Raw genomic sequence first — 26,371 nt, 5'->3', positions numbered from 1 at the left:
AAATGAGCTGTTCTGCAAAGGGGCTCAGTGCTTTCTTCTCACTTAACGCCACCTTCGGGTTGGAGTGTTTTTGCGCCCGTTTTTGCGCCTAAATTAAAAGTCGCAAGTGATGAATATCATTAGGCGCAGCAAAACATCTGGATTGCTAGGATAAATGAGGGAAAGCTGGTTATTTTTGCTGCGCAGCTAGTTTGGCGTTTAGTTGCAAAAATGGCGCAAAAACGGTGCGCCTGAATGAAAAGGCGCAAAAACAACAGAAAAAAACGATTGATACATGTGGCCCAAAGTGTGTTCTTAGATAGTTCTGCATAGAGAAGGGTTAAAAACATGAATATTAGTTGATATTATCCCTTCTCAAAATGTAGTAACATATAAAGTGAATATTTCCATTATCTGTGAGGTGCAGCAGCTCCTGTGTGCAGCTAATTCTCCCTGCAGCCTGATGGCGAAGAATCTGGAGGGGGGGGACACACTTCAGGGGGCTGTATCTCTGGCTCTGTGACACATAGAACCTCACTTCTTTTTTCCTATGAAAGAAGAGAGTCTCCTCTTTTATATGAATCTAAATTTGTGTTTCTAAAATGTAGGAAAACGGATATATTAACTGTTAAACTGCCGTCGGGAGTGATTTTTATATATATAAAAATGGCACCTGATATTCTCACTTTAAACCTGAATATCTCTGGATCCAGGGCACCTAGAAACACAATTCAAGATTCATTTGAAAGAAGAGATTCTCCCCTTTCAGGGGGCCCTGGGCAATTGCCACCTTTGCCTACCCCAAGCGCCAGCCCTGGTTGTGGGCGAGTGTTGTGCCATACCAGAGGTTGTGAGGACAACTCTAACTAACTTTATGCTCGTCCTGGAACCTGTGCATTCAGGGAGTGTCTTTAGAAACGAAACTTAACAAAACTTTTTCCAGTGTTCATTTTTTTTTTACAATCAGAAGTTGCATTTGTAACATTTTTGGTGTTGAAAGGCAATGAAAAAACAACTTTTCCATTCCCTGGACAACCCCTTTTATATCATGTTACATTATATTATACAGAAGTTTCTGAATTCCTGTATCCTACTGTTGACTTTTTCTTCCTCGTGTCTCGTGACTGACTTGCTTCTTCTACCAGGGCGTTTCTTAGAACCGTACTTATTGATTTTGTCATTTTACTTTTCAAGTCCTGACCCATCAGCACGTAGATGATGGGGTTAATACAATTGTTCATGAAAGCGATGGCGATAAATATTTCATCAATAGTAGATTTGTGTGTTAACAACCATGAGTTGTTTGGACTTAAAGCAGCGATCATTCCAGTCACATGGTAAGGAAGCCAACAAATGAAGAAGCCGGTGATGACTACAAGGACGACTTTCATTATCTTGGTGGTCTTTGTAAATCGGTTTCTCACTCGTATTATTAGTATGGTGTAGCAGGTGACAAGGACAAGAAATGGAAGGATGAAGCCAATTAGTAGGCGAGATATGGTAATGGAGTTTTCCGTCCTTTGTTTACCTTCACCTCTGATTTCATAGTCGTACTTACATTCTTCTTTACCTTCGGATTTACGGATGCCCCAGAAAATGAAGGACGGGCTGTTGAAGACAATGGCCAGGATCCATATAACTGCACAAGCCACATACGCCTTTCCCAGAGTCCTCTTGTTCTGGCACCAAACAGGTTTGATCACCAAGACACATCGATCAATACTGATCATAGTCAGGAGGAGGATGCTGGTGTACATGGTGATTGAAACAATGGAAAGGATTACCTTGCAGAAGAGGCCCAGGGGCCAATATCTCAATGTTATAGTCGTGATATTGATTGGCACAGATAGGCAGCACAGGAGGTCGGCCACTGCCAGATTGAGGAACCATATAGTGTTCACTGAACGTTTTATATCAAAAGCTGTTATCCACACCACCAAACCATTCCCAGGAACACCGAGTAAGAACACCAGGGCGTACAGAAATATGCCAACCCAATCAGGGGCTGATAATTGGTCATTGTCATTTTTTGGAAAACTTGTGGAGTTCAATGTTACGGTTTCATAGACATTATTCCAATTACTAGAATTCATCTCTGATCTCTTTGAACAACCAGATAATTCTTGGTCTCTCTGAAAACCTGAAAAACAGGACAAAAAGTGTTTTTTTTTTTTTTTGGTATCATTCTGGGTGACTGCAAACTGTTTGTGCATACCCCATTTCCCACAAGGTCGCACCCAATGTTGTAGCTTCATTGTGCAATGTTTCTAAAAAAATTCTAAAATCCTTGATAAATAGATGTATCTCCATCTCAATCTTTAAAAGCATACGAGGACATATTATAATTTTAATTTATTATTGTCTAGATCAGTGGTTCTCAACCTGTGGGTCGCGACCCCAGCGGGGGTCAAACAACCAAAACCGGGGGTCACCTAAAGCCATCAGAGCTGCAATTTTATAGCATTTTTACTGCAAATCGCATGGTTTGGGGTCACCGCAACATGAGCAACTGTATTGCGGGGTCACAGCATTAGAAAGGTTGAGAACCACTGGTCTAGATACAATCACATGTGAATGATCTCCTTTTGCGGAGCTTTCTTCTGTAGGTAATTCTACTCTTCCACCATCTGTAAAGTTCATGCAATGCTATAAAAGTTTAAAGTTAGCTTCCGAGAGCAACTCATTGTCCAAAACATTGCTAAAGGGAAACTTTACTACCAGTTTTAAATAAAAGTTCATGAGCACAGAACACATTGGAGACACAGGACAAGAATGCTCGTCCTAATTAGTGGGAAATTTCCGCATTATTCCCATGTCAGATAAAAACATTTTTTGAAGTTATGTCTGTTGCAAGGTGAGCATGGAAAAATAAAAAAATAATAAAACTTATAACAGCATTTTAAAGCAAACCTGTCACCAAGAATGTCATTTTCAAATGATGAAAGCTTCCAAAAGTCTAGGCAATGCTGATTTTAAAAATACCTTTTGTAAGCAACATTAATAATTTCAGGACTTTATAAAACTTTATTTCACATTACCCGGCTCCCTGCCAACAGCATGTGATGAGTCCCATGGGTGGTGGAGGGGGGGCAGCTGCAGCTTTTATGTGTCTATATCTCATACTCTTCATGCATTCTTCCTCTCCTACACGCCATCCCCCTCTCTCCCCTTCCACCTCAATGTACATGGCAGGAAGAGGGCAGAGAGCTGGATGAGTGTGGAGGAGAGGAGACTGAGACACAGACTGTTGCAGCTGCCCCCAGGGACTCACCACACCCTGCTGGCAGAGAGACAGGTAATGTGAAATAAAGTTTTATACTGAAATGCTTCAGAACGCCGGAATAGGAATTTTTAAAATCAGCATAGCATAGACTATTGGAACGTGTCACCACATTACTTGTTACTGGGTCGCTTTAAGTATCCGACTTCTGGTGCTCAGCTTCTGTTTTTGAATAGAACGTGGTAAATATTTCTATTGCCTAAATTTAGGTTTCCGTCTATAAATGACATCTTGTAATTCTTTTTTTTTTTTTCGTATTAAAGTTTATTAAAGATTTTAACAAGGCAATCACAAAACTAAAACTTAACGCAGGAGAAAATAATCAAGTGGTTTTCAGTTGGGACATCTTGTACGTATATGTATACATACTGTATATTTCTATAGATATACTGCCGATTATGTAAGAAATTACCTATATTTCAAATTCTGTTTGTATCACTGCAGTGAGCGATGACGATCACTGTACAAAATATACCATATACAGTATCTACAGAAAATAGATATTTTCTTGCTTACCTGTGTCTAAGCTTTAGTTCCCCAGTGACATCTGACTTTTCATGTAAGATTTTGTTTTTGGCTCCTGACAGCGAGAGCTTATGTACGATTTGGTCCTAGATAACATCATGTGCACGTTGATAATAGGATATTGTACAATTACCTCTGTACCTTCATAGCAAATCAACTTGTATGAGAAATCAACATTCAACGAGAAATTACACCCCCACCCCACCGGTCCATGGACGGTATCTGATATTGTCGCTCAATTCCAGTGAAATCATTGCGGATGCCACGCTACACCCTTTATGTGACCCCAGTTAGTCATGTTTTAGATAGAAAATAGATGTGTTTTTTTTAATCTTGTACAAACTTTTACCAAAAAGGGAACTTCTCGTGAAGATTTAGAACATGTGACAAGATTATTAAAATCGAAAAAGTAAAGCATAGGAATAACCATGTATTACGATGGTGTATGCAGAGACTATACTGTAATTGTAGAGGAGGCACGTAAAAAATAATTAATGGATCTTTATCACGCTTGACTGAGACATCCACAAAGTCCATATTATCCAAATTGACACAACAGGGTAATTTAATATTCCAGCTGTTGTTATTAAGCTGGTCGAAAAACTAAGTTAGTTGGTCCATGGTGCCGTGCCAGATGATGATGTCATCAATGTAACCAACCGGCCCAAAAAAGGACTTGGGACGTTGAGACGTGACTGGAATAGGTCCCTCTCCCACGGCCCCAGGAACAGATTAGCATATGAGGGAGCGCAAGCTGCCCCCATTACTGTGCCCTAGAGATACTGGTAAAAGGACCCATGGAATGTAGAAAAATTGCACAAACTCAAGTAACAGCAGAACAGCAGTGCATGTGGACATGCACAGAAAATATCCAGTCGCTCTTATGATGTCCACATGGCAGATTGATATAAATGAGGAATCATCATCACAGGTGAGAAGAATATGGTTATCCTCCAATTGAATCCCCTATTATTTTTGCAATTAATCCGAAGAATATCTCAAATAAGGATAGGTCATATACAAACAGTTTCAAAATTACATTTTATAGGTCCTTTTACTTGCAGCTCCCGGATACAGCAATGGGGGCAGCATGTATGTGCTAATCTGTTCCAGTGGCTGTGGGATTAGGACCTGTTCTGGTCAGATGATGGAGCAGTCTCCATATCCGGTTACATTGATGACATCTTCCTCATCTGGCTGGGCACAGTGGACCAACTAACTATGTTTTTGGACCAGCTTAATAACCACAGCTGGAAAATGAAATTAACATGTGGTGTCAATTTGCATAATATAGATTTTCTGCGTGATAAGGAAGGTTTTTCGCCAACTGATGTGTACCAGAAGGACTTATCTGTTAATTCTTCTTTACTTGTCTCCTTGGCCCACCCACCCTCTACAAGTTATATTGCTTAATCCCTCTGGATTTTGAGGAACAGGCTGAGGACTTGAAGACACCATTCCAGGAAAGAGAATACTCCAGGAGATGTATCCAGAGACGGGCTAGGTCCACAGATTGAAAAGCTCTGATACAACCAATCCAAAGAAATAGATACCAAGGTACATCACAACTTTCCAAAATAGGAGTATGATGAAAGAGAGACAATGACCGATCCAAAATTCAAACAAATGATGCCCTCTCATCCTAGGATTGCATCCAAGTGAGCCAAAAAATGTGAGGAACAATTTGGTAAATAGTCACCATGAACCCACACATGACCATGCATCCAATGTCCAAACCAAGCTACTTGCAATACATTCGTTGACTCTGTTGGGCAGAAGCTATTTGACATCATATGGCCCATTGATTGCTCCCCACAGTAGGTATAATCTACTATGTCTCAAAATTTACGTGGGTATAATCACGAGCAAACTTAAAACATCTACAAGGGAACATGATAATGGGATTCTATCAACAAAAAAGACTAAGGTTGAAGAGACTGACGACCTACTGGTAGTTAGAGGAATTGATCATGTTCACAAAACGTTAAGAGACAGTTCTCTTACACGACAATTACTATGTAGGGAGTCAAAATGTATTCCGTCTCTAAGTGCAGCTCAACCAAAAGTTTTGAATTAAAATCTGGGTTTGCTGCCTTTAATAATGAGTAAGTTCGACAAAAATCTGACACGTTCCCCGAAAGTGCATTGTCCGTCTATAATACACTCTGCTGCGATTCACTAAGATCGTGCACCTAATATCGGGCATGTGTCGCTTCCCCGCGGTCCACCGGAGTTCACCTTCTTCTTCCTGGTGCATGTAAGTACATTGTCTTGCAACGCTATTTAGTTAAATTCCTGCGCTCAGTCCGAATCAGTCGGATTGTCCGACCACCCAAACCTTGATTTCTGCCCCGCCACAATCCCCAGTTAAATATCTGTCAAAGCGGCGCGAATCCCGAAAACGTCGGAAAAACCATTGAAAGTGTGGCCGTGGGCCTTTAGTAAATAAGCCCTTTGGGTAGATTTAGGTGGTAAGGGACCTTAGAAGACTTCACTCTGGTCACATGTGCTGAGCGATGAGAAGAGGCATGGGACGTAGGGAGGAGCCGCTGGACCCAGGCCAAGGGGGATTCGGCCTATATGACTCGGAGCTGTATATCAGGTACGAGAACAAAGTTGATTTTATGGGAATGTGAGGGAAACTATTTTTAGCCTACTGTACATGTTAAAAATGGACTTATTCTGTTAGAATATTGCTAGGGGGAAACTTTGTATCCAGTTTTTAATAAAAAATAAGCAAAGTCTATTCATAAACTATATTTAAGTTATTGGTCCATTCGCGATCCAGTGGCGCATTCTCTGCACTGGATTTGGGTCCGGCCGGGATTCATTAAGGTAGTTCATCCACCGTCCACCAGGTGGCGCTGCTGCGCTGAAAAGCATCGGAACACGCTGGAGTTTGCCGGGCCGGGCTGAGTGAAGGTAAGTGCAAGCTCCGTGACAGATTTTTTTTTTGCGGCAATTTTTCCGAATCCGTCGGTTTTTCGTTCGGCCACGCCCCCACCATTTCCGTCGCGTGCATGCCAGCGCCGATGCGCCACAATCCGATCTCGTGCGCCAAAATCCTGGGGGAAATCGGCGCAAATCAGAAATATTCGGGTAACATGTCGGGAAAACGCGAACCGGGCCTTTAGTAAATGACCCCCAATGTCTGTCTGAACAGCGCTCTTTGATATCTGACTGGTGGAGCTAAGCTTCTTCTTTTTCATAGAATTAAATGTACGGTGACCAAAAATACGGACTACTTTACTTTAATATAAAAATGGTTCTGACCAGTAAGAAAAATTTTTTATATTTTATATTTGTATATTTTATTTATTAGATTTTATTTTTTAATATTTGATATGACTTTTGGACTTTTGGTGGATCGCTCCTTGACTGTTTGTAGCTTGTATACATAGAGGAGGGCAACACATAAAGATTTTGGATTGCTCTACTTTACTTTAACGTTGTGTAGGAATATTTGTATACACTGATTATTATGTGGGTCTTTATCATTGTTTTAAATACTGATCGAATGACTGTGGCGAGTGATGACAATCTGTGTACAGTGCTATGGCATATGTTGCCCAGTGACTTCTGATGTAGGATTTAATTTTTCAGCTTTTTTATACTCCAGTAAGAACATGTGTAACATTTTGTTCCTGATATCATCATATCATATCATCACATTCGATGATCCGACTGATTCTACTGAGCGCGGGATTTAACTTTCAAATTGTGTCGCAAGACAATGCACTTAAATGCACCACTTAAAAAATGGTGAACTCTGTCGGACCTGAGTGGGTTGCGACACACGCAGGATATCGGGCGCACGATCTTAGTGAATCGCGGCACGGTGCAGTATAGACCGGACAATGCACTTTCGGTGAACTCCGTCGGACAGGTAAGTTGCTGTGACCCATTGGGGCAGATTTATCGAGGTGTCTGAAAGTCAGAATATTCCTAGTTGCCCATGGCAACCAATCACAGCTCAGCTTTCATTTTACCAGTGCTCATGAATATTTTAAAGGGGAGCTGTGATTGGTTGCCATGGGCAACTAGGAATATTCTGACTTTGAGACAGCATGATAAATCTGCCTCATTGTGTCTGGTGTTGTAGCTCAGATCCTATGAAATTCATAGGTGTGCTGTGCTTCCATCATTGTGTGAGTTGGGTGGTTTTTTTGATTAAAGTTTTTTCAACTTTGTACAAGATTTTTACCTTAAAGTGAACTTGTTGGGAGTATATAAACCAACCAGCTATCCATCTCAGTGACAGGATCACAATGATGTCCTTCTATTTTATGGAAGATTCTACATTACACAGAAGAAATTTGAAGGCGGCAATGAAATCACCTGTGTGGCAGGGAGTGGAGAGAGGCCGTACTACTACATATATATATACTTTTTCTATTCTGTAATGTAGAGTGTATTTTATTTTATCTGCAATCAGTGTTACCCTTTTTCTTTTCTGGGATCTATATTGCTTTTTATCTGGTCAATTTCTGTATTTATGATTATTTATTCTATAACGTGGGATGTATTATTTACTGCCAGGTCTGGGGTCTGTATTACTTAGGGTCTTGTCTGTTTTATTTACTATCTTGTCTGGAGTGTTTTTTCATTTATTATCTGATCAAGGATCTATACTACTGTTTTAGTCATATATATATATATATATATTATATAATTTATTATCATCTTGCCTCTTGCTGACATTGTTATTGTCCGGTCAGGAGTCTATATCACTCGTTACCTGGTTTAGGCTCTGCATAATTTATTTTATGGTTATGACTTTGTACTTAATCTAGAGTAGGATGTACAGTATACAATATATTTTCCAGACTAGAGTATATTTATTACTGTTTTGGGGTTTGTATTTGATAACTGACTGATTTGAAATTGAATTTGCCTAATTTACTATTTTAGGAGGGACCTCTGTTACTTATTGCCTGGTCTGGGGTCCTTTTGATTGTTTTTTTTTTTGGTGCTGAGTATTTCATACTGTTTGGTGTGGGCTCTTTTTTGTTTGTTGAAGGTTTTGTTTTGTTTCTTGCGTTATCTGATGTCTGAGTTTATTCTTCTTCTTTTTTACATTTTGTATTCTCTGATAAGAAATATGGATTATTCATTGTTTATTCTGGGGTCCTTATTATAATTTACTGTCTTATCTGTCTTGTTATTTATAGTCCTGTTTGAGGCCTATGATATTCAAATCTTTATGTTTTTATTGTTTGTTTAGGGGTTCTGTATTCTTTATTGATTGGTGTGAGATTTAAATAATTTATTGATCATTTAATTGTCTCTTTAGGGCTCTGTATTTTTGGTAGGATACGGGGAATCCCTTCTTTCTCCATTATTATCAGCACTAACATGGCTGAGTAATATCTTGTTGTATAGAAAGAGGACAGCTATCACATGGTCTCCCACAGGTTTCCAGGAGAAGTTGACATAGATCCCTGGACTTGTTGGAGAAGATAAGGAATGCTGGCACCAATCACCAAGTGTTACAGTTTAAATACCCTTTTAATGACACCAATGATGTCACAGGAAGTGACAATCCTTAGGAAAATGGCCGTGCACACGCTGGTGTTATATGTTTAATGAAAATGCTTTTATTTTTATATGCTTGCTAAATGCCGAAACTAAGAGGATGCTCAACTGTGGATGAAGGTTGATAACAGTACACTCCGAAAAAATGTACGACTCCCTGGGCTGATTAACGATACTACCTATCGTCTTTTGTTTATGTGATACACATGTGATAATTTACTAACCAATGAACTATGGACATTATTTGTCCCTAACTAACCAAGCCCAGGTCCTGCCCCACTGAAAGTTTCTGTATAATCCTTTGTGACGCAAATAATGCATCTCACATCTGCCTAGCCTTGCATCACGTCAGTGCTCCACAGAGATTGAGATATTGTACAATTCTTTGTCTTGGTGTGTTTTCTTTGAGCTCACTCAGTGGATTTTAATAATAATTAGAGAACCTGAGGTTGTGTGAACAGGGGCAGAGCTTGACAGTGTTAACGGTGGGAAGTGAGCCCAAACACCCAACCCAAACTTCTGAATGAAGTCCGAGTTCGGAGATCTGAACACCACTATTAAAGGTCTTGTAGACAAGACCTTTAAGAGTAGCCTAAAGCAAGACAGTTACACAGTGGGATTACAACCAGCTGCCTCGGACTCTTAAGCAGGGCTGGACCACAGGGGGGCTCCCGTGGCCTGTACCAGGGCGCCGCCATCTTTGTTTACATCCACCCTGACACCACGAGGGAGGATGAGGACGGCGCGCATCGTGGGAACGATGGAGGGCGAGTACAATTTTAGTATTTTTATCTAGGACAGTATAAAGTTATTATTGGGGGATTGTACATATTTATTATGGGGGGGGGGGTATATAGCAATAATAGGAATCTGTATAAAGTTGTTATAGGGGGACTGTATATAGTTATTATAGTGGGTGTGTATATAGTTGTTATAGGGGGACTTTATATAGTAATAGGGGGATTATAGTTATTATAGGGGACTATATATAGTTGTTATAGGGGGATTATAGTTATTATAGGGGGTGTATATAGTTATTATATGGGTCTGTATATAGTTATTATAAGGGGACTGTATATAGTGGTTTCTTGGGGAGCTGTATATAGTGGTTGCTGGGGGAGCTGTATATAGTGGTTGCTGGGGGAGCTGTATATAGTGATTGCTGGGGGAGCTGTATACAGTGATTGCTGGGGGAGCTGTATATAGTGATTGCTTGGGGAGCTGTATATAGTGATTGCTTGGGGAGCTGTATATAGTGATTGCTGGGGGAGCTGTATATAGTGATTGCTGGGGGGAGCTGTATATAGTGATTGCTGGCGGAGCTGTATATAGTGATTGCTGGGGGAGCTGTATATAGTGATTGCTGGGGGAGCTGTATATAGTGATGTCTGGGGGCTGTATATAGTGATTGCTGGGGGAGCTGTATATAGTGATTGCTGGAAGAGCTGTATATAGTGATTGCTGGGGGACCTGTACATAGTGATTGCTGGGGGAGCTGTATATAGTGATTGCTGCCAGCTGTATATAGTAATTGCTTGGGGGGGGGCTGTATATAGCGATTGCTGGGGGGCCTGTATATAGTGATTGTTGGGTTAGCTGTATACAGTGATTGCTGGGGGGGCTGTATATAGTGATTGCTGGGGGGGCTGTATATAGTGATTGCTGGGGGGGCTGTATATAGTGATTGCTGGGGGGCCTGTATATAGTGATTGTTGGGTTAGCTGTATACAGTGATTGCTGGGGGCTGTATATAGTGATTGCTGGGGGAGCCGTATACAGTGATTACTGGGGAGGCCGTATATGGTTATTGCTGGGGAGTGGTATATAGCGATTGCTGTTCCCTGTCTGGACTACATTCAAATATTACATTTGGAAATTATATCATGTATATGCAAAACAATTGTATTTTATACTAAATAATTACTTTTTATGTTATTTTTTTGTGAAATGTATTTACATGTGCATTAAAAGCAGAAATGGTAATCCTTGGGGTTATTACTATATCCACATATACTGACAGCTGACAGGGGCCAGGCTCCCTGGGGCCAGAGCAGGTCACCAGCTAAGTCCATATGAAACCTTACTTGATACTATACGTACCCATTTTACACTACTGTACACAGAGATAAGAGGGTCTAAGTTAAAGGCAAAAACAGGCAGCACCTCAGTGACAGGGATTCTAGGACCATAAAAGTCCAAGGCAATTTTAGGAATTTGTAAATGTATATCTGGTAATTTTTGCGTGCAGCTGTACGGTGGTGGCCCCATTAAAAGATTTTTTTAGGTGGGTCCTAGGTGCTCCAGTCCGACACTGTGGGGCAGATTTACTTACCCGGTCCATTCGCGATCCAGCGGCACGTTCACTGCGCTGGATTCGGGTCCGGCCGGGATTCACTAAGGTAGACCCTCCACCGACCACCAGGTGGCGCTGCTGCGCTGAAAAGCATCGGAACGCACTGGAGTTCACCGAGCCGGGCTGAGTGAAGGTAAGTGCAAGCTCCGAAACAGATTTTTTGTTTTAAATGCGGCGGTTTTTCCGAATCCGGCGGGTTTTCGTTCAGCCACGCCCCCGATTTCCGTCACGTGCATGCCGGCGCCGATGCGCCACAATCCGATCGCGTACGCCAAAATCCCGGGGCAATTCAGGGGAAAATCGGCGCAAATCAGAAATATTCGGGTAACACGTCGGGAAAACGCAAATCGGGCCCTTAGTAAATGGCCCCCTGTATGTTTATACAAATGGCAAAGAAGAAAAAGCACATGCGGCACTCACCCGGAGGGAACGATTCTTTATTGCGTTTTCAGGATAAAACGGTCCGACATAGTACAGCCATAAAAGGGGAGAGGTAGGAGCAGGGGGTCAACAAGGCGACAGCCGTTTCGCGCCTACCGGCGCTTTCTCTAGCCTTCGGAGTGTGGCGTCCTCACCTGCTGCTAAATGCTGCCGGCGAGGGGACACACCCCCCTGTTGCTAGACAACCAAGATGCTACCGTGCATAGCGGCTAAACATAAGCTAAGCTGTGCACTGGAGCGTAACATGGACCGGATGAACATACAATATATAAAATACATGTACCAGGAAGAACTGAACCAATAATACAAAACTACTATTTATAAGAAGGAATATTGTCACGTGTGAATCTATAGAGGATACAGCAAACAGGTAAATATCGGTACAAACGGAGCAAGCAGAGAGACGGACGGAAAGGCACGCGGACTTAAAGATGGCTTGTGAAATGAAGCGAGGTAGGATGTAGTGAAGCACGGGAAAAAAAGGGGGGGGGGGGGGGGGGGCTAACAGAAACAGAACCTTTACAAAAATACCCCCATATCGTTTTTGTCATTAAGCCCCAGGGGACCCATGGCATTGGTCCTCAAAATCCATCTGGCTTCTTTTCTCAGAAGTTCCCTGTGACGATCACCTCCATGAGGTGGTATCGGAACGTGTTCAATGCCTCCAAAGAGGAGGACACGGGTATTGCCACCATGTACCTTGTTCACATGTTCTATGAGTCTCGGGGCTCCTTTGCCACTTTTTACGGATTGGCAATGTTCGCTAAATCTGATGTTAAGGGAACGAATGGTTTTGCCAATATAGAAGTGGCCGCAGGGACAGAGGATCACGTATACTACATACTGTGACTTACAGGAGATAAATTGACGTAATGACACTTTTTCTCCACCTATACAGAACCCGCGTTTTTTAATATTTTGAGAACAGAATTTACAGTGGCCACAACAGAAGTTACCAGATGGGATCATTCCGTTGAGCCAGTGTTTCTGCGTGGGGGGTAAACGACTGCGTACCAAATAGTCTTTTATACTCTTGGTTTTTCTAAACGAGATCAGGGGAGGTGCAGTGATCAAGTTCTTAAGTGTGGCATCTTCTGCTAACATATACCAATTTTTGTGAATAGTGTTCTTTATTTTTTGAGCCATGGGGCTATAGTCAAAAGTAAAAGTAAAGCGTGTATGTTCATTATACTTATGTTTGATGTGTTTTGGATGTAAGAGATCTTCGCGTTTAAGGGCAGCTGCCTTTGAAAAGGCTTCATTAATTGTCCGTGACGGGTAGCCTCTTCTAGATAGCCTGATTTTAAGATCCTCTGCTTGAGATAAAAAGGAGACATCGTCGCTATTAACTCGCCTAAGGCGTACGAATTGCCCATAGGGGACAGCTGTTTTAACGTGCTGAGGGTGGTAACTATCATGATGCAGGAGACTATTAGTAGCTGTACTTTTTCGAAAGACTGTAGTAGTCAAAGCTGAGTCCTGTACCCTAACCTGAACATCAAGAAAATCGCATTCTACATCAGAAATTTTAAAGGTAAAGAACATATTCATGCTATTGGTATTCATGTAATTCATAAATTCCAGAAATTGTGTCTCTGTCCCTGACCATACAACAAAAATATCGTCCACATATCTCAAAAATGAACGTATGTATTTGGCAAAATGGTTCTCCTTAGAAAAAACGTATTTATCCTCTAAAATTGCGAGGAATATGTTAGCATAAGTACAAGCCATTGGAGTACCCATGGCCGTTCCGTCTCTCTGCTTGTACCAGGTATCTTCAAACTGAAAGGTGTTATTAGAAAGAATGAAATGTATAGCATCACAAATAAAACTAACGAACACGGGATCCCTATTGGAATTAGCCAAGACTTTACGTACAGCTTCTGTCCCTAATTGATGAGGGATTCTAGTATACAGGCTTTCTACGTCTATAGTGGCCAACAAAAATCCATCTTGCCAGGGAATATCTGTAAGACTACGCAGGAAATCATTAGTGTCCTTCAGGTAAGTGGGGATCGCTTGCAATAAAGGTTGCAGGATCCAATCCACGTACCTGGAGAGAGACTCGGTAACGGAACCAACCCCTGCCACTATGGGGCGCCCTGGGGGGGATTTCAAGGTTTTATGAATTTTAGGTAGAAAATACCAGGTAGGTTTTTGGGGGAAAGGAGGAACGAGTTTTTCGGCCATAGATCTACTTAAGATGTCCTTCTCTACTCCTGCTCTGAGGAGAGAGCAGAGCTTATTTTTAATCTTAGTGGTGGGATCGGAGGTTAGTTTTGTATAAATGCCTGTGTCGTCTAGCTGTCTAAATGCCTCTTTTTTGTAGTATTCCTTAGTCATCACCACTGCGTTGCCCCCCTTATCAGCCCTTTTAACTATTAAGGTCTCATTATTTTTAAGCCATATTAAGGCTTCCTTTTCTTCTTTGGTGATGTTATTGGGGTCTTTATCGTATACAAGGGCTTTTAAGCTTTGTGAAACTCTTTTCTGGAACTGATCCAGGGCTCCGCCTGGAACTACGGGGGGATTAAACGTGGATCTATTCCCTCCTCTGAAGCTTAATTCGGTATTGGATCCGGCTTGTGGGTCTCGTGGATCATCAAGATCCATAAGAGCTAACAGGCAATCTTGATCCTGGGGTTCTGGAGGATCGTGCACCATGAAACCCAAAGGACCTATACAGACAGGTGTATCTCCTTCTTTTTTTGAGGGCGAGGCAGTGTTACTGATATTTTTAGATGCATTTATTGAAAAAAACCTTTTTAAATTTATGTTACGGACCCCTTTAAAGAGGTCGATCTCAAAATCGACAAAATTAAAGTTATCAGGCAGACAAAAACCTAAGCCCTTGGCCAGCAGGGATGTACATGCTGGACTCAGTTCAGTGTCCGTTAAGTTTACAACTAGAAGGTCGTCGTTCTTCTCCTTTTTTTCATCTGTGCGGTTTTCAATTAGTGTTTCCAGGATACTTGCTTCCTTTTTTTGCTTAGACTTTTTTTTTTTTTTTGTATGTTTATACAATCAGGCTACATTTATGTCACAAATTCATGGATAATAGATACAAAAAATTCCCTCAAATTATACGGAAGCCTCTGTATTCCTTGTTTCTGATAACGACTTGGTCTTACTAGAGTCCCGTGACTGACTCGATTCTTCTGTCAAGACGTTTCGGAGAACTGATCTGATTGATTTTTGAAATTTGCTTTTGAAGTCCTGACCCATCAGCACGTAGATGATAGGGTTAATGCAGCTGTTCATGAAAGCGATGGCGACAAATATGGTATCCACTTGTTTTATAGATTTGTATGTGTCTGAGTGGCTTGGATTTGCAGCAATGACGAATCCAACCACATGGTACGGAAGCCAACATATGAAGAAGCCGGCGATGACTACAAGGACTAATGTCATTGTCTTGGTGTTCTGCGTGAATCGCTTTTTCACTCTCACTACCAATATGGTGTAGCAGGTGATAATGACAAGAAATGGGATGATGAAGCCGATTAGTAGACGATATACGGCGATGGAGTTTTCCACTGTTTGTTGAATCTCTTTTGGAACTAATACATAGCTGTAAACACATTTCCCCGAGGATGTACTGAGGTTCCGAAAAATAAAAGATGGGCTACTGAAGACGAGGGCCAGGATCCACGTAACCGCACAAGCCACATACGCCTTTCCCAGAGTCCTCTTGTTCTGACACCAGACAGGTTTCATCACCAAGAGGCACCGATCAATACTGATCATAGTCAGGAGGAGGACGCTGGCGTACATAGAAATTAGAAGAATGGAAGGGATAAACTTGCAGGCGAAGAGGCCCAGAGGCCAATATTCCAGAACTATAGACATGATAGTGAATGGCACAGACAGACAGCACAGGAGATCGGCCACTGCCAGATTTAGGAACCACATAGTGTTTACCGAGCGTTTGATGTCAAAGGCGGTTATCCATATCACCAAACCATTTCCAGGAACACCAAGTATGAACACAAGGACGTAGAGAAATATGGCCACCCAACCATAGACTGGATTGACTGATGTTTTGGGCATAATATGCGTTGGAAAAGTATGACCGCCATAGTCATAGTCACCACTGTAAGTGCCATTCGATCCCGCATCATAATCCATCTTCTCTGTTCTTCCTGTGATGCCCTGCAAAACATAAGAGAAAATAGTTTACATCTTACCATGCGATTATTATTAGAATACCATGATCAAAATCTGGCTAAAGAAGACCTTTTCTCAACATCAAGATCTACTCTTCCTGTTTTATCCTAGTGGTACAGATTAGTGATGTGTTATTCGCGAGCGAGGCGGGTCTTTTAGGTGAATGATAAAGGTTGGCTCCCTTTAGTGAGCCAATAGCTCTCTTTACCATGCCCCTAACTGGCTCAACCCGCCCCCATTAACCAAAACAATCAGTTTAAAAGTGGTGTGGAGTGGGGTGACTGCCTGGACTGCGGCTCCCTATTATACATGTAACAGGGAGCCATTCAGGAGCCAGAAAAGCCGGCTCTTCTTGTTGAGCGGAGCCTAATGATCCAGCTCACTAAGAAGAGCCGGACTTCCCATTACTAGTACAGACAGTAGGGGTCCCCTGTGTCAATCTAATAGACAATATGGTCACATCTACTGGGCTAGGTTGCACCAGTTGTACGTCCATCCCTGCTTTATGGAGACACCACCCGCCACAGGAAGTCCTGCAAGCAATGATTCATGGGAAAAAGTGTGCAAATTAGGTTTCTTACAAATATATGTATACAATATATAAGGAGCATATTGCTAGAACATAGATTTGCCTCTATTCCAATCACTAGAATATTGCACACAGTTATGGAAATAGTAAAACTTACTGCATTTCCGCTTTAGTTGCTGCCATAACAAAGTAATGGGATATAGCAAAAGTGATATTGCTGCTTTTTGGTTAGTAAATTTAAGCTGTAAATTAAGCTGTAAATTCATTCTGTATCACATTGAGTAATTATGTAACTCTATGGACTCCAGCAGTTCTGGTATATTTGTGCTTATAATGCTATGCCATAAAGCTCTTAAATCTACCACCAGGATGAAGGATTGTAAACCAAACACACTGTCATATTGGTGTGTGCCCCCTCTGGCAGGATTCTCTCCTCTTTTAGCTTCTTATACCCTTGATTTTAAGAAATAAAAGGTTTTAAAAATCATGCAAATTAGCCTGAGGGGCTCCATGGCATTAGGAGCTAAAAGAAGAGCAGATCCTGCCAGAGGGGGTACACCCCTGCGTATAATGTTCTTAAAACTGTATAGTAGGTATAAGACTGATGTAGAACCCTACAAACCTGAGGTAGAACCTCTTGGAATAGAAAAGGGAGCAGCCAAACATTTGTAAACTGACTCTTATAAAATACTGATTTTCTGCAGCATATTCTGCTATCACTGCAGTGTATTAGTATTAGGGAAGGGACATCCTACAAAAGTGGTCTGGGTTGTGGGCATTTCCGGGATATCTGCCCTCTATAATGTGGCATATGATGGTGGTCGGGTGGGAGGGGGCAATATTTTAACTCCCTTTATATTCCCTTTACCCCCTAAAAATGTATAGCCAGTGTAATCTTTGTTAATATTGGGGACACGTATTGTGTGACTTCTTTATTTCCCACCAATCACACTTGGGTCATGGAAGCCATTGATTTGCTTTTCCAATTATATATATTCAATGAATATTTATCAATATTTTAAATGGATTTTTTGGTCTACTTCATATAATTGGTCTTCAGACACACACACACCCTGTAGCAATTTGCTGCTCTATACAACTTGAGCATCAAAACTCCACAGCTCCATCTACAGTGTAGTGGCCAACCCTGGTACTGCAACTCTCTTCTTGTGTCTCCCAAAGTCTTGTTGTAGCTCCTACTACTATGTTATTCTGGTGCTGGAAACTGTTGTAGCAGCTGATCTGTAAGGTGTCCACACTGATCACCCATCACTAGGAAAAGTTAAACCATTCCAAAATTGGTCTGGGTATCAGAAAATCCCTTGTTCTTCCTACTGGAAAACGGACCCCTGGGAATATTATCATACCCTGTGTAGGGCAATACTCCCTAGACATGGCAATTACCCTGAGTGCCATAGGTTAGGTGTTAGATCCTCTGTGTTCAAGGGATATATTCTGCTGATAGATTCCCTATAGAAGACCATTAGTACATGATACACTTGCATATAGCATGTATACAGTTTTGTATATGTAGTATAATATAGCAGTATACTTCACCTTTAATAGCACTTTTAGTACTACACAACTATTACTACTATATATCCATGGACGAATGATAATTCTCTACTTACTTAATCAAGTCATTCATCTTTCCTTAGTATATTCCTACTATACACATAGATAAGTTTCCTATATACATTGGTATTATGCTTACCAGGAATGGAGCAAGTGGAAGTGTCCAGAGACGCCTCGCTAATGGAGAAAAAAAACTCAATTTCCTCTTTTATAGTTATTTTGCAGTGGACGTCACCGCATTGTATAACCCTCAGAAGGAGATTGTTCTTACTCTGCATTGGGAAATCAGTGACCCTCCTATGTGACGAACTGGAGATAGGGAGGGTCAAAGCATGACATTTCTGGTCAGACATACCCCATTGACGGTAAGGGTGACACCCATGCTTAATTTATACATATTATTGCAATGGAAAATGGATAGGGAAAACAAGAATTTAGTAAAAGAGACCGATTACGAGTTGACAGGTCCCCATGACAAAGACTTTATCACATTTTCTTATTCTTATCACAGATCGTTGCAACATATTTACTGTCGGCTTAAAGGGGTATTCCAACGAAGACAAGTTTCTTAAATGTACTCAGGATAACAAAATAACACATTTTCTAATTCTCAGTTATTAACAAAAATGCAGCATTTCACAGATATAATTCCAACCTGTCTCTATCAGTCAGTTACGACCCTATAACTTCTGACTTAGGGTCGGTCCACCATCTGGTATTTCTGTGTGAGATTGTGCAGATGAGATTTCTGTCTGTCTCTGCTGTGTGGCTGTAGCCCCGCCCCCTGCATGAAGCTCAGAGACTCTCATCACTTCTTGCCAGGACATTGGATGCAAACAGAGAGGCTACAAACTACAAGGAGATAAGTGATCCGGGGGAAGGGGGAGGCAGGCACATAGCTGTGAGATGTAGAGCTCACAGTGTAAGGCTATATTCACACTGCCGTTGCCCGCCCGTACCGTAGCGGGCAAGGCAGTGTACGGGGAGAGGAGGAGGAGGTCAGCGCAGCTCACCCCCGCCCCTCACCATAGGAATAAATGGCGCACGGCGCCGTACTACGGAAAACGATAGGACAGGTCCTATCTTTTTCCGGGGTACGGAGCGGTACGGTGCGCCGTGCGCCCATTGACGTCTATAGAGGGCGTATATCGGCCGTATATACGTCGGCCGTATATACGTCCTCCATACGTCAGTGTGAATGTAGCCTAACAGTGTAAAAGTCTGTCAGCCTCTGTGCAATCTCATGCATTTCTGATCTGTCTCATCTCTTTCTATGTGCCAGTGTGTTAGTACAATGTCAGAAGCAAGATGAAAGTGCATATACACCTTGTACCCTGATAGTATAACCACATTGTCACCCCACAGAACTAGATGGATAATAATGTGTCTGCTTAGAGAGTCCCCACCCACACCCTGGCAGCCTAGAGAGTGATAGGAGCTAAAACAGCAATAAAACTGAGTAAAATTGTAAAGTAAGGGGTTAAAATGATCTTTATTGTGTTAACATCACTATCACTTTAGATGTGATAATTTTCATGGGAAAACCCCTTTAAGGTGTCCTGAAACCAACATTATTGGAAATGCAAATCAGGCACAACAAAGAACCAGTGTAGAACTAAGAGAACAAAGGTCAATGAGTAATGATGAGAACAGACATAGGTCACCACGTCACCAACCAGAAAAATTTCTCTGAGAATGGGGAGGTACCTGGCGATTGAAGGTTTGCATAAAGCTAGATTCTACAACCTAATTTGGTAGCTAAAAACTTACAAACAAACATAATCTGTGATATTCCCATGTAGAAATTGTCCTGTTGATGTTACTTTTTTATAAGCAGAAACCCCTGGAGGGGGCACGATTTGTATAAACCCCTCGGCAGACTCCACATTGGCTTGGCTGCACAATCCAATCTGATAGGATCAGATGCACTATATACCAGAAGCCACCATTATAGCTGTGGTGGCCCTCCTGAGTTTTTGTTCTGTTAGTTTTTTTTTTTTAAATTTGGTCTACAATTCTTGGAAAACACCTTTAAAGTAGTAGGTCCAAGTCCAGGAAAAAAAAACTTTTCTCTTTAAGGAGATTGCTTTTCGAAGACTTTTTAAGAGTGGAAAAAAGAAAACTATGCCTCACTGCTTCCTTACGTAGACAGCTCCAGCACCAGGACACGGGGTGCGTTAGGGTAGGTGCCTACCTAGGATGCCACCCCACCCTTCAAGCTGAGGGACCAATTTCATGCAGTTTTTGACCCAATTTGCAGCAAAGCCTCCACGAAATTAATGTGTATTTCTCCTGGTACAAGGACCTGGGATGACATCATCACCTAGGTCTTTAAAACCAGGTAGAAAACTTACTGATCGATGATTAGTGTAGGCACCAGTTCTTGATATAAATTGTATTGGAGATAAGGTTTTTACGAATCCCTGTATTTATGAGTTATATGCCTCCTTCTGGTCCTCATTTGTGTCATGTGACCAGCGGTTTGCCCCTCCAATTGATAAATCCTGTGTAGACAGGAAGTCTCTATTTATTCCTATAAAAGCTTTGAAATGAGTCTTCTATGAATCGATAAAGTAACTCATCCACACAACTGTGCCAGGTGGAGACATACTCAATCATTTCTAATGTCATTGTCCTGGTCATGTTATCGGGGCTAATCATCTGGTGTCCTGACATCTGGTGTCGTGGTTGAGTGCTGTAAACCATTGCCGTATAGTGCAAGACACTGGAGATCTGTGTAACTATAGCTTTGAGTAGTGTCATCATTAATGAGTGGACTATGAAAAAGGAAAAGTGATGTCATAATCCAGCTGTGAAGCTCTTTCATTGGCTCAGGGCAGGTCTGAAGAGCCTGAAGAGCTTTCTTCTCTCTGCACTGTGTTGCTCCACAGCCCCTCCTCTTTGCTATGAGCAAAAGCTGTATCATATTTTGGTTGGATACTAGCAGCAGTGCCTCAGAGCAGAGGGGAGGGGCTGTGAAAAAGTTTGAAAAGAGCAGAAAGCTCTTCAGGTACTTACTCCACATACAATCTCTAGGACCTATACCTAGCACTGTCTGAAGTTTATTATTGTCATACCTGAAGACGCACCAGTTTTAATAAAGTGTTTAACCCTGGATGATAAACCTGTTGTAGTCTAAGATTATCTAGTCTAACTTTGCACCAGTAAGTTGGCTTAGTATACACCAAGACAAAGCACCAAAATGACGGCACATGTGCCTAATTTGCGCACGTCCCTCTAGTTTAGTTCACATACTGTCAGAACCGTTCAGTGTGAATTGTGTCTCAGGGGTTTTGACACGCCCGATTGCGGTGGTGCAGCAAGTTCTGACAGTAATGTGCAATGTGAATTGTGCCTCTGGAATCTGGACACACCCGATGACTATGGTCCAGCAGTTAATGAGTTACCTGGTCTTTGCTGGACTGATGCAGGTGATTTCAGCTCCAATCAGCACTAGTCCTATCAGCTTCTTGTCTGTCTCTCCAGCTTCACTTATAAGGCAGCTAGTGGCTCAATTGCGTGCTGGCTATTGTCTAGTTCTTACCTGGATATCCCAGCTCCCCATATTTCCCTGTGACCTCTTTGTACCTTCTGTTATCGTTGCCGAACCTCTGCCTGACTTTGACTACCGTTTTTTGCCTACTGACTTTGTACTGCGATTCTTCTGGTTTTGATTCTGGCTTGTCGACTACCCCTTATTGTGTTGTCTGTCTTGTCCTGTTACGTGTGTCACTTACATAGTATAGGGACCGCCACCGAGGTTGTCCGCAGTTGCTAGAGCTGTCTTGAGGCAAGTAGGTAGGGACAGTGGGGGGGGTTCAGCCTCAGGGCTCACTGTCTGGTTGTCTTTCCCCCCACCGCCTGACAGAATAGCCAGCCCAATATACTGTCGCTGTCATGGACAGCAGAACTGCGTTGACAAATATTGTGGAACAGATGCAGCAAATCAACACCATGGTGCAGGAACTAGCTGTTCGGCTTCATGAGCAGGAGACGGCCCCACGTCAGTTTACCATGGCTTCCCCAGCACCACCTGAGCCACCTGTACAACTCCCAGATAAGTTCAGTGGGGATAGAAAGAGATTCTGTGCATTTCGGGAGGGGTGTAAATTGTTTTTTAGATTGCGCCCCCGCTCTTCTGGGGATGAGGTCCAGAAGGTGGGCATAGTTATGTCTCTACTCCAGGGGTCACCACAGGAATGGGCTTTCTCGTTACCTCCTAGTTCTCCTGAGTTGCAGACGGTGGATGGGTTTTTTCAGGCCCTAGGGCTACTGTATGATGACCCGGATAGTGCAGCTAATGCTGAACGTCACTTGACAGGTCTGAGGCAGGGTAGACGTCCTGTGGAGGAATATTGCTCGGAGTTTAGGCAGTGGAGTGGTCCCTCCACTTGGAATGACTCGGCACTCCGATTTCAGTTTCGTGTCGGACTGAATGATCGGTTGAAGGATCTGTTGGTAGCTTATCCCACTCCTAGTTCCCTTGAGGATAGCATGACATTAGCTATCCGAGTTGACAGACGCTTGAGAGACAGGCTAAAGGAGAGAGGTACATCAGACGCCTTTAGACCTTCACCTATTCGTGTTACCAACCCTAGTCCTTCCCCTCCTGCTATACCCCCATCAGAGGAACCTATGCAAGTGGATTCTACTGATGCCAAGACCAGACGTGCATATCGTGTGTTGAACAACTTATGTTTCTACTGTGGGAAAGCAGGACATCGAGTCCGGCAATGTCCATCCCTTCCTGGACCACCGCCGGAAAACTTCTACGCCTGAGTGACTATCGAGGGGGTCACTCAGGCGAACAGGTAACCTTCACCAATAAGAATAAGTTATTATTGCCTATTTCATTGTCTTTGGGAGGGAGAAACATCTCTGGTTATGCTCAGATTGACTCGGGGTCTTCTGCTAATTTTGTTAACCCTATGTTCTTTTCCCATCTAGAGGTGTGTCCCCTTCTGCTCCAATCTCCTGTTAATGTCACAGGAGCAGACTCAGCCCCCTTTGCTCAGGGGGATATACGTTACATCACTCCCTGCCTTGAGGTTAAGGTGGGGGCAGTTCATGTGGAACGTATGAAGTTTTTGTGTCTGCATAACCTGTCGTCTGATGGGATCTTAGGTTTGCCTTGGTTGGAGAAGCACAATCCTGTTTTTAATTGGGCAAACCGGGAACTGGTAAAATGGGGTACTGAATGTGACTCCCATTGTGAGGTGGTTTCTTTTGCTGGGTGCTCTTCCATGGAAGAGGGTATTCCGAGTTTTTTGTCCGATTATGCAGATGTATTTGATGAAAAAGCTGTGGACGGATTGCCGCCACACAGATCATACGACTGTGCCATTGAATTAATTCCCGGTGCCAAGTTTCCTCGAGGTCGTATTTTTAACTTGTCTTGTCCAGAAAGGGAGGCTATGCGGGAGTATATTAAGGAAAGTCTCCAGAAGGGTCACATTCGCCCATCTTCCTCCCCATTGGGAGCAGGGTTCTTTTTTGTGGGAAAGAAGGATGGGGGATTACGACCCTGTATAGATTATCGACAACTTAACAGAATCACTGTTAAGAATCAACACCCTCTACCCCTGATTCCTGACTTATTTAACCAAATTGTGGGGGCCAAATGGTTTTCCAAGATAGACTTGCGAGGGGCTTACAATTTGATTAGAATCAGAGAGGGTGATGAATGGAAGACCGCTTTCAATACACCAGAGGGTCATTTTGAATATCTAGTGATGCCTTTCGGTTTATGCAATGCCCCGGCGGTCTTTCAACATTTTGTGAATGATATATTTCGTCAGCATCTAGGTCGTTTTCTTGTGGTCTACTTAGATGACATTTTGATTTTTTCTCCCGACTGGGCTTCACACATAAAACATGTTCGTGTAGTGATGGAACTGCTTAGACAAAACAGTCTGTTTGCTAAGTTGTCTAAATGTCAGTTTGGTATCCAGGAGGTCTCTTTTTTGGGTTACTACGTCACCCCTAATTCCTTCCGTATGGATCCCCTTAAGGTGGTGGCCATCGAAAAGTGGGAACGTCCCAATAATTTGAAGGCCTTACAAAGATTTCTGGGGTTCGCTAATTATTATAGGAAATTTATTAAGGGGTTTTCTGTTATAGCCAAACCACTTACTGATCTCACCAGGAAGGGGGCAGATCTTGTCAACTGGTCTCATGAGGCTATCCGAGCATTTGACAAGCTCCGTAAGTGTTTTTCAGAGGCCCCAGTACTGACTCAACCTAATTTTGAACGTCCATTTATTGTGGAGGTGGACGCATCAGAGGTAGGGGTAGGAGCGGTGTTGTCCCAAGGATCGGACACTCTTACTAACCTGCGACCTATTGCGTTCTTCTCAAAGAAGTTCTCTCAAGCTGAATGTAACTATGATATCGGTAATAGAGAACTATTGGCCATCAAGTTGGCATTTGATGAATGGAGGCATTTCCTTGAAGGTGCCAAACATAAGGTGGTGGTACTCACTGATCATAAGAATCTGGTTTACCTAGACAATGCTAAACGTCTCTCGCCACGTCAAGCCCGATGGGCTTTGTTTTTTACCAGATTCGATTTTGAAGTCTCTTACCGACCTGGTTCCCGTAATATCAAGGCTGACGCCTTGTCTCGTAGCTTTGATTTAGAAAGTTCCCCCAGAACTCAATCTGATACTGTTTTAAGACCCGGGGTAGTAGTGTCTATTTTGCAACCTGACTTGGTGACCCTGATTGCAGAATCTCAGGGTCAAGCACCTCATAACACTCCAGACTCTTTGTTGTATGTACCGCCTAACCTTCGACTCCGAGTTCTTGAAGAGATTCATAGTTCAGTTTTGTCTGGTCATCCAGGTGTGGCAGGTACTAAGTATCTGCTCTCACGCCATTACTGGTGGCCATCTTGGGCTCGAGATGTCAAGGCTTTTGTCGAAGCTTGTGAGGTTTGTGCTAGGTCCAAGGTCCCTCGTAGGCCACCCGAGGGTCTGTTACATCCTCTACCGGTCCCTACGAGACCTTGGACGCATCTTTCTATGGATTTTATTACCGACTTGCCACTATCTAAGGGTAAGACAGTCATTTGGGTAGTGGTGGATAGATTTTCTAAGATGTGTCATCTCATTCCACTACGTAAACTGCCTAACGCTCGCACACTCGCCACACTTTTTATTAATCATATTCTACGTCTTCATGGGGTGCCTGAGAATGTTGTTTCCGACAGGGGTGTCCAGTTTGTGGCTAGGTTTTGGAGAGAGTTCTGTGGCAAATTAGGTATCTCTCTGTCCTTCTCGTCTGCATTCCATCCTCAGACAAATGGACAGACAGAGAGGACCAATCAATCGTTAGAGCAATTTCTAAGATGTTTTGTGGCTGATACTCAGAATAAGTGGAAAGACTTCATTTCTCTAGCAGAGTTTGCTATAAACAATCATGAACAACGTGCTATTAAGATGTCACCATTCTTCTGTAATTATGGTTTTAACCCCAGGTACTCGTCTGTTCATTCTGCAGAATCTATTAATCCCTCAGCCGAGGCCATTTTCTCTAAACTGTGCACAGTTTGGGCCCAAGCTCATCAGAACTTGGTAAAAGCCCAAGAGTCTTATCAAAGACATGCTAATAAAAGACGTATATCTGGCCAGCAATATGTACTAGGTGAGAAGGTCTGGCTTTCAGCTAAAAATCTGAAACTTAGGGTGCAGTCAGGGAAACTGGCACCCAAATATATTGGACCTTATACCATTGTGGAAATCATTAATCCGGTAACCTTTAGGTTGAAACTACCCAATGCTCTTCGTATCCATCCTGTGTTTCATAAGTCTCTTCTTAAAAGATATGTGCCACCGGTGTTGCCTTCACCTCCTCCGGCTCCACTCATCGTCCAGGGGGAATTGGAGTATGAGGTGGAGAAAATTTTGAATTCCCGCTGGGTACAGGACTCCTTACAGTATCTGGTCCACTGGAAGGGTTTCGGACCGGAGGAGCGCACATGGGT

At 42.5% G+C, this 26,371-nt stretch overlaps 2 protein-coding genes across 2 annotated transcripts; both read right to left on the bottom strand.

Annotated features, from left to right (window-relative positions):
- Positions 1–792: 792 nt before the first annotated feature.
- LOC140077036 (C5a anaphylatoxin chemotactic receptor 1-like) lies at positions 793–4,005 on the bottom strand. Its single transcript, XM_072123883.1, has 2 exons — positions 3,776–4,005; positions 793–2,119 (listed from the first exon to the last, which is right to left on the bottom strand). The coding sequence occupies exon 2, from the start codon at positions 2,070–2,072 to the stop codon at positions 1,041–1,043; it is 1,032 nt and encodes a 343-aa protein (XP_071979984.1). The 5' UTR covers positions 2,073–2,119; positions 3,776–4,005; the 3' UTR covers positions 793–1,040.
- Positions 4,006–15,131: 11,126 nt separating this feature from the next.
- Positions 15,132–18,580, bottom strand: LOC140076502 (C5a anaphylatoxin chemotactic receptor 1-like). The gene is made up of 2 exons (XM_072123033.1): positions 18,527–18,580; positions 15,132–16,268 (listed from the first exon to the last, which is right to left on the bottom strand). The coding sequence occupies exon 2, from the start codon at positions 16,242–16,244 to the stop codon at positions 15,198–15,200; it is 1,047 nt and encodes a 348-aa protein (XP_071979134.1). The 5' UTR covers positions 16,245–16,268; positions 18,527–18,580; the 3' UTR covers positions 15,132–15,197.
- Between the last annotated feature and the right edge of the window lie 7,791 nt (positions 18,581–26,371).

Source organism: Engystomops pustulosus, chromosome 9, assembly GCF_040894005.1.
Source record: "Engystomops pustulosus chromosome 9, aEngPut4.maternal, whole genome shotgun sequence".
In the NCBI taxonomy this organism is placed as follows: domain Eukaryota; kingdom Metazoa; phylum Chordata; class Amphibia; order Anura; family Leptodactylidae; genus Engystomops; species Engystomops pustulosus.
The sequence above is the reverse complement of the archived record's forward strand: the minus strand, read 5'-3'. Positions and strand labels throughout refer to the sequence as shown.

What these genes read in the sequence shown, in the direction of transcription:
- LOC140077036 (XM_072123883.1), bottom strand. Translation starts at nt 2,072, where the DNA reads ATGAATTCTAGTAATTGGAATAATGTCTATGAAACCGTAACATTGAAC.
- LOC140076502 (XM_072123033.1), bottom strand. Translation starts at nt 16,244, where the DNA reads ATGGATTATGATGCGGGATCGAATGGCACTTACAGTGGTGACTATGAC.